General features: G+C 37.7%; 1 protein-coding gene across 1 annotated transcript in view; it reads right to left on the bottom strand.

Moving 5' to 3' along the window:
• MYRFL (myelin regulatory factor-like) overlaps positions 1–5,430 on the bottom strand; it is a 92,969-nt gene extending 87,539 nt beyond the window's left edge. Inside the window, exons 1-2 of the mRNA XM_018049033.1 lie at positions 5,425–5,430; positions 4,322–4,434 (exon numbers count right to left, since the gene is read on the bottom strand). Of these exons, the coding sequence (XP_017904522.1) occupies positions 4,322–4,434; positions 5,425–5,430 (119 nt within the window). The remainder of the gene's footprint in view (positions 1–4,321; positions 4,435–5,424) is intronic.

The following is a 9,616-nucleotide window of genomic DNA, read 5'->3' on the forward strand; positions in this document are numbered from 1 at the left end:
TGATTCAAATAACTGCTTATTTCTCATCAGAAACCATAGAGATCAGAAGACAGTACTGGGGGGAAAAGAACTGAGAACTCTAAATCCACAATCATTCTTGAGGACTTTGGCATTTCTCTTACAGTAATAGATAAAAGCAGTAGAGAAAAATCAGGAAAGCTGTGGAAGACTTGAACAACAATATTAACCAGCTTGAATACTTGACCCAACAACAGTGAATGCACAAAGCGCACAGGGAACATTCACAAGATAGATCGTGTCCTGGATCATAAAGCAAATCTTAACAAATTTAAAATAATTGGAATTATAGAATGTGTTCTCTGTCCATAAGGGAATTAAACAATGAATCAGTGACAGGAAAATTCCAAAATATTTAGAAATTAGATAAACCAATTCCAGCAACCCATGAGTTAAAGAGGATGTCTCAAGAAAAAATAGGAAATATTTTGAGCTGAAAGAAAACCAAAGAATAGCATATTAAAAACTGAGGAAGGCAGCTAAAGCATTGAATGATTAAATCAGAAAACAAAGAATGGTCTCAAATCAAGACCTAAGCTTCCAACTTGAGAAAAAACAACGAGGAGCTCACTAAGCCCAAAATAAGCAGAAGGAAATAATAAGAATAGAAATTAGTGAAATAGAAAACAAACACAATGGAGGAATTCTTAAACTAATTAATGGCTTCATTAAGATTGCAGGACCCAAGCCCACTATATAAAAAACAAAAATAGTTCTATATGATGGCAATGAATAATTGGAACCTAAAATTTGGGAAAAAAATTTAGAACCACTATTATTTACACTAACTCAAAGAAAAATCATGAAACACTTGGGTATAGATCTAAACAAAACATACAAGATTTGTAGCTAAAACTACAAACACTGATGAGAGAAAGCAACGAAAGCCTAAATAAACGGAGAGGTATAATATGTTCACAGGGCCTCCTTGGTGGCACAACAGTAAAGAATTTGCCTGCCAAGGCAGGAGATGCAGGTTCAGTCCCTAGGTTGGGAAGATCCTTTGGAGAAGGAAATGGCGACCCACTCCAGTATTCTTGTCTGGCAAATCCCATGGATAGAGAAACCCAGGTGGGCTACAATCCATGGGTTCTCAAAAGAGTCAGACTCGACTTAGTGACTAACCAACAATTATGTCCATGGCTTCAGTCAGTTCAGTTCAGTCACTCAGTTGTGTCTGACTCTTTGCGACCCCATGAATCTCAGCACGCCAGGCCTCCCTGTCCATCACCATCTCCGGTAGTTCACCCAGACTCACATCCATCGAGTCCGTGATGCCATCCAGCCATCTCATCCTCTGTCGTCCCTTCTTCCTCCTGCCCCTAATCCCTCCCAGCATCAGAGTCTTTGCCAATGAGTCAACTCTGTGCATGAGGTGCCCAAAGTACTGGAGCTTCAGCTTTAGCATCATTCCTTCCAAAGAAATCCCAGGGCTGATCTCCTTCAGAATGGACTGGCTGGATCTCCTTGCAGTCCAAGCCCATGGCTTGGAAGACTCAATTTTCTTAAGATGTCGTATATGCATGCTCAGTTGCTAAGTCATGTCTCTTTTGAGACCCCATGGACTGTAGCCCACCTGGGTTCTTCTGTCCATGGGATTTGCCAGACAAGAATACTGGAGTGTGTTGTCATTCCCCTCTCCAGGGGATATTCCTTACCCAGGGATCGAACCTGCCTCTCCTGCATTGGAAGTCAGGTTCTTTACCACTGTACCACCTGGGAAGCCGTTAAGATGTTGATTTTCCCCCAGATGGATCTCAAGACTTAATACAATTCTAGTCCACATCTCGGAGAAGGCAGTGGCATCCCACTCCAGTACTCTGGCCTAGAAAATCCCATGGATGGAAGAGCCTGGTAGGCTGCTGTCCATGAGGTCGCTAAGAGTCGGACACGACTGAGTGACTGCACTTTCACTTTTCACTTTCAATCATTGGAGAAGGAAATGGCAACTCACTCCAGTGTTCTTGCCTGGAGAATCCCAGGGATGGGGGAGCCTGGTAGGAGACAGTCTATGGGGTCACAAAGAGTTGGACACGACTAAAGTGACTTAGCAGCAGCAGCAGCAGTCTACATCTCAGCAAGATTGTTATAGATGTAAACAAGCTGATTTTAATATTTATGTGAGGTCAAAGGAACTAGAATTATCAAAGTACTTTTGAAAAAGAAGACAAATTTGGAGAACTTATACTATATGGCTTTAAGACTTATGATTACAGTAATCAAGATAATGTGGTACTTGCAAAATAATAGATACATGGCTCAATGGATCAGAATAAAGAGTCTAGATACAGACCCATACAAACACGGTCAGCTAACTTTTTTTATAACAGCATAAAGACCATTCGATAGAGAAATATTATCCAACAAGGAATTCATAAAGCAACTGGACATCTATACACAAAGAAATTAATCTCAACTTGTATCTCAAAACTCGTACAAAAATTAATTAAAAATGGATTACAGACCTAAATATAAAACTTAAACTTTTAGGAAAAAAAAACAGAAGAAAATCTCTGACAACTTGTTAGGCAATATCTATATTTCTTAGATATAAAACACAAAAGAAAAATTTGGTCTATTGGACATCATCAAAATTTAAAACTTCTGCTCTGGGAAAGACATTGTGAAGAGAATGAAAACACAAGTTACAGGCATGGAGAAAGTACTCATAATCACATATCCAACACTGTTCTAATATCCAGAATATTTAAAGAATTCTCTAAACTCCAAAATAAGAAAAATTTAGTTTTTTAAATGGGCAAAATATTTGAACAAACATTTTAACAAAGAAAATATATGAAAGGTAAACAACGACATGAAATAAGGCTCAACATCAGTTGTTGACAGGAAAATGCAAATTAAAACAAACCGGGATACCATGATAAACCTATTAGAATGGCTATAATAACATTTTTTTAAAAACCAATAATTCCAAGAACTGGTGATGAAGAGAAGAAATTGGCTATCTCATATATTGCTAGTGGTAATGCAATTTTATAAAGTTAAGCTTGTACTTATAACATGGTCCAGCAGACTTTATCCAAAGTGTTACCCCAGAGAAATTAAAACTTTTGATCATACAAACACCTATGCATGAATATTTATAAGAGCTATCTATAGCTGTCAAAACTGGAAATAATCAAAATATCCTTGAATGAGTAACTGGACAAACTGTTACAACAGAGCTTGCTGCTGCTGCTGCTAAGTCACTTCAGTCGTGTCCGACTCTGTGTGACCCCATAGACGGCAGCCCACCAGGCTCCCCCGTCCCTGGGATTCTCCAGGCAAGAACACTGGAGTGGGCTTATCCCAGCAATAAAAAAGAATGAACAACAACAGCAAAAAGAATGGAAAAAAAAAAGACATTATGCTTAGTAAAAGAAGTCAGACTCATCGTATTATACACCATAAGGCCTCACTTATATGACATTCTGGAAAAAGCAAAACTACGGGGACAGAAAAAGAAAGATTAGTGGTCAGCAGGGGTTAGGGGAGCATGATGGGTATGAGCACAAAGTGGAAATGTAGGGGACATGTATCAGGTGAGGAATGGTTGTGTGTGGTAACCATGGCAATAGTTACACAACTCTGTGAATTTCTCAAAATTCACAAAACCATACACAAGACAAAAATTGAATTTTATTGCTTATAAGTTGTTTCAAAAGAAAGTGGGCATGGCTATATAAATATTAGAAAATAAAAGCAGAAATCAATGACACAGAAAACAGAAAAACAATTAAGAATATAATTTTAACCAAAAGCTGGTTCTATAAAAGCTTAAGAAAACTGATAAACCTCTTGATAAATTATCAAGAAAAAAAGACATGAATATCAATGATATGATATCAATAATATCAATGACATGATATCAATGACAACACCTGTTGTTCACTATAGATTCTACAGACATTAAAAGTATAATAAGGAAATGTGATGAACAATTTTATGCCAGTAAATTTAATAGGTGATAAGTGAAATTTACAAAGCCATTCAAAGACATAAACTGCTTAAGCTGATAATTAATAATTGATAACCTGAATAGCCCCATGTCTATTAAAGATACAGAATTGGAAAAAAGGATCTTCCTATTTAAAAAAAAAAAAAACAAGCAAAACAAACCAAAAAACTCCAGACTTAGTTAGCTTCACTGATGAAATTTGCAGGTTTATATTAATAGAAGAAATAATACCAACTCTACTTAAGCTCTTCTGAAAAACAGAAGAGGAAGAAGCACTTCCCAGTTCATTTAATTATTTCATAATTTTTTAAACACCAAATGGAGAGCAGTGCTCTCATTACTTACAAGGCTCCCAAATCGAAGTCATTGCCCAAGAACTCCTCCAGTAGACTTGTATCCAGGGTGGGGTTCCCCAGAGTCCCATTGGCACCTTGAGCTGCAAAGGCAAATTGAAAAATCTAGAGATTCATGAAGATTTCAGAATGGTTGATCACTAATATTTCAAAGCAACTGAATGGCATAATATATTTATTGAGAAATGTAGTCTTCCTTCCATTCAAATATTTCCTTCAGAAATCTTTTTAGATGTTACCCTCTTCCAGTAGCCTTCCTTGACCACCCAAGGTTGGCTTAGGTGCCCATTTCTGTGTGCTTTCATTAACACCATGTATTTTGCCTTATGTACTATTTTAATTGCTTGCTTTTGTGTTTGTTTCTATATCTAAATTCTCTAACTTCAGGGACTGTGTCTTTCTTATTGTATCTACAAGTATCTATGGTATAAAAAAAAGAAAAGATTTATTGGCTGGCTGGCTAGCTGGCTGGCTGGCTGGACTGACGATTGGTTTATTGGCTGGACAGTTTACTTCCAGTTAAGTCATCAAGAAGGTCAATATCTGGCCTCGTGTTTTTGTTAGACTTCCCAAATATAACACAACAGTCCTGTCCTTTTTCTGGATTTACAAAATGAAAATGAGCTTATTGATTTCCTTCTGATCTTTATAAAGATACCAGAATATTTAACAATACAAAATAGGTTATAAAGAAGACAAAACAATCTTTCTTTGCAGATAACATGACTATATACCTAGATAATTCAGGAGAAACAATTGACAACACAAGGAAATGATCAGAAAAGTCAATAAAGTAGACAGTTAAAAATTAACTACAAAGACTAATTACTTTTGTATATACAAAAAATGACCAGTCAATCATTCAAATAAATATAATGGGGGAAAAGAAGATTCCACTCAAAATAATGAAAAGCCTAAAATATCTAAACATATATTTGGGGACAATATATTTTTTTTAAAAAAAAGCTAAGAAACTCTATGAAGTATCATAAAAAGAAATTTGACAAATGGAAAGGCCATCATTATTCTTAGACTAAAATAATCATTATCAAAGAGCTTTTACTAGACATTATTTAGGATGTCTGCCAAACTCACGGTCATTTTCTAAGACATTTCCCCTTATAAAAAGTCTTGAGCTACCCTTACAAGTACCTGAATCAGAGAAAAAAAAAATTGGTTGGACAGTGACCAATTCAATTATTTCTCCTAAAATTTGAACTACTAAACTTTAATGCTGGTGGGTAAGATTAAGTCACATAATAGCTCTGGCAGAGGACTAGAGTGATAGTCTAAATATTTCTGCCAGGTTCTTTGCCCAGATCCTTCACCCAGGTCCTTCATGATTAGAGTGAGGATGGTTGTTCCCCTTTTTAAAGTCTTATATGCATGCAGTGAACCCTTTTGAATTGATTTGTGTGTTATCTGAAATCAAATACTCCCCAAGGAAATGGTTCTGAAAATCTTCTGGAAAAGTAAATAAATAAAAATGACCAGAAAACTTATGGAGCGGGGGGGCAATAATTACTAAGAAATACACAGATGAACACATCAAAGGAACACACATGAGCCCAGGATATATCAAGAAATATTACATATGTATGGACTAAATCTGATAGACAGAGTGCCTGATGAACTATGCACAGAAGTTCGTGACATTGTACAAGAGACAGGGATCAAGACCACCCAGGTATAGAGACCATCCCCATGGAAAAGAAATGTGAAAAAACAAAATGGCTGTCTGGGGAGGCCTTACAAATAGCTGTGAAAAGAAAAGAAGAGAAAAGCAAAGGAGAAAAGGAAAGACATTCCCATTTGAATGCAGAGTTCCAAAGAATAGCAAGGAGAGATAAGAAAGCCTTCCTCAGTGATCAATGCAAAGAAATAGAGGAAAACAACACAATGGGAAAGACTAGAGATCTCTTCAAGAAAATTAGAGATACCAAAGGAACATTTCATGCAAAGATGGGCTCGATAAAGGACAGAAATGGTATGGACCTAACAGAAGCAGAAGAGATTAAGAAGAGGTGGCAAGAATACACAGAAGAACTGTACAAAAAAGATCTTCACAACCAAGATAATCACGATGGTGTGATCACTCACCTAGAGCCAGACATCCTGGAATGTGAAATCAAGTGGGCCTTAGAAAGCATCACTATGAACAAAGCTAGTGGAGGTGATGGAATTCCAGTTGAGCTCTTTCAAATCCTGAAAGATGATGCTGTGAGAGTGCTGCACTCAATATGCCAGCAAATTTGGAAAACTCAGCAGTGGCCACAGGACTGGAAAAGGTCAGTTTTCATTCCAATTCCAAAGAAAGTGAAAGTGAAGTCACTCAGTCATGTCTGACTCTTTGTGACCCCAGGGACTGTAGCCCACCAGGCTCCTCAGTCCATGGAATTTTCCAGGCAAGAGTACTGGAGTGGGTTGCCATTTCCTTCTCCAGGGGATCTTCCCAACCCAGGAACTGAACCCGGGGCTCCCCCACTGCAGGCAGACACTTTACCATCTGAGCCACCAGGGAAGCCCAATCCCAAAGAAAGGCAATACCAAAGAATGCTCAAACTACCACACAATTGCACTCATCTCACACGCTAGTAAAGTAATGCTCAAAATTCTCCAAGCTAGGCTTCAGCAATATGTGAACCGTGAACTTCCACATGTTCAAGCTGGTTTTAGAAAAGGCAGAGGAAACAGAGATCAAATTGCCAACATCCGCTGGATCATCGAAAAAGCAAGAGAGTTCCAGAAAAACATCTATTTCTGCTCTATTGACTATACCAAAGCCTTTGACTGTGTGGATCACAATAAACTGTGGAAAATTCTGAAAGAGATGGGAATACCAGACCACCTGACCTGCCTCTTGAGAAACCTATATGCAGGTCAGGAAGCAACAGTTAGAACTGGACATGGAACAACAGACTGGTTCCAAATAGGAAAAGGAGTATGTCAAGGCTGTATATTGTCACCCTGCTTATTTAACTTCTATGCAGAGTACATCATGAGAAACGACGGGCTGGAGGAAGCACAAGCTGGAATCAAGATTGCCGGGAGAAATATCAATAACCTCAGATATGCAGATGACACCACCCTTATGGCAGAAAGTGAAGAGGAACTAAAAAGCCTCTTGATAAAAGTGAAAGAGGAGAGTGAAAAAGTTGGCTTAAAACTCAGCATTTAGAAAATGAAGATCATGGCATCTGGTCCCATCACTTCATGGCAAATAGATGGTGAAACAGTGTCAGACTTTACTTTTCTCGGCTCCAAAATCACTGCAGATGGTGACTGCAGCCATGAAATTAAAAGATGCTTACTCCTTGGAAGGAAAGTTATGATCGACCTAGATAGCACATTAAAAAGCAGAGACATTACTTTGTCAACAAAGGTCCAAGGCTATGGTTTTTCCTGTGGTCATGTATGGATGAGAGAGTTGGACTGTGAAGAAAGCTGAGCACCGAAGAATTGATGCTTTTGAACTGTGGTGTTGGAGAAGACTCTTGAGAGTCCCTTGGACTGCAAGGAGATCCAACCAGTCCGTCCTAAAGGAGACCAATCCTGGGTATTCATTGGAAAGACTGATGCTGAGGCTGAAACTCCAATACTTTGGCTACCTCATGGGAAGAGCTGACTCATTTGAAAAGACCCTGATGCTGACAGGGATTGGGGGCAGGAAGAGAAGGGGATGACAGGGGATGAGATGGCTGGATGGCTTCACTGACTCGATGCACCTGAGTTTGGGTGAACTCCGGGAGTTGGTGATGGACAGGGAGGCCTGTCATGCTGCAATTCATGGGGTCTCGAAGAGTCAGACATGACTGAGTGACTGAACTAAACTGATGGACTAAATATATATATATTGTGTGTGTGCTAAGTTGCTTCAGTCATGTCTGACTCTTTGTGACCCTAGGGACTGTAGCCTGCTAGGTGTCTCTGTCCTTGGGATTTTCAGGCAAGAATACTGGAGTGGGTTGTCATGCCCTCCTCCAGGGGATCTTCCCAACCCAGGGATCAAACCTGTGTCTCTTAAGTCTCCTGCATTGACAGGAGGGTTCCTTACCACTAGCACAACCTGGGAAGCCTCATAATACATATTATATTTACATATATATATATACACACACACAATAGGTACATGATAAGCATATCCTTTCACACTAGTGAGGAAAGATTAATTATTCAATATATGTTGTGGGGAAAATTGGTTATACATCTGGGAGAAAAAAACCTGGATTATTTTCTTGTTCCCATGCCAAAATTCCAGATAGATGGAAAATTTCAACATAAATAAATAAAACCATAGAAAGAAAACATCAGTGACTATACTTATGATCTTGAGATAAAGAAGATTTTCTCAAGCATGGCACAAAAGCCAAAAATTATTTTTAAAAAAAGCCTTGATAAAATTTCATTATATACATGTTTTGTGCAGGGAAGAATTTTTAATGGTTTATTTTGAAATAATTTCTAACCTAAAGAGAAACTACAGGAAGACAAAGAAAGTCACACACAACCTTCACCCACCTTCATCAATTGTTAACACTGTGCTGCATTTTTATTATTCTCTCTCTCTCACACACACACACACACACAGACACATACTCACCTACACATATCATTTTGAATCACTTGAGAACAGGTGCCTTCATCCCTGACTCCTTCAGTATATCTTCCTCAGTATAACCATTATCTTTCCAGCCACAATTCAATTATCAAAATCAGAAAACTTACTATTGATACAGTTTTATTATACAATCTACATTCTACATTCAAATTTTGCCAAATGTCTTTATAAATGTCATTAATAGCATTTTTTTCTGGTACATAATTAAATCCAGGGGAACGTAATACATTTAGTTTTCATGGCTCTATAGATATTTTTAAAGGCTATAGGCTAGTTGTTTTATAGAACGTGCTTCAGTTTTAGTTTGCCTCATGTTTTCTCAAGGTTAAATTCAAATTTTGTGTGTTTGGCAAGAGAATTACATAAGTGATATTACATCTTTCTTAGTGCCTTATATCAGGAGGACCATAATATCTAATTATTATTGATACTAATTTTCACCTCTTGGTTAAGGTACTACCTGCCAACTTTCTCCACTATAAATTTACTACTATTCTTTCTGTAATTTGTGGCAAAATACTTTGAAATTATGCAAATATTCTGTTCCTCATTAAAGTTTTACCTAGTAGTTTTAGTATCCATCAAAGATAATAAGCATTTTAATCCACAAGGAAAGTTAAAAACAAAGTGAAGGAATATTTTCAGTATACATGAGAAAGTAACTATCCA

This window comes from Capra hircus, chromosome 5 (assembly GCF_001704415.2).
Source record: "Capra hircus breed San Clemente chromosome 5, ASM170441v1, whole genome shotgun sequence".
NCBI lineage: Eukaryota > Metazoa > Chordata > Mammalia > Artiodactyla > Bovidae > Capra > Capra hircus.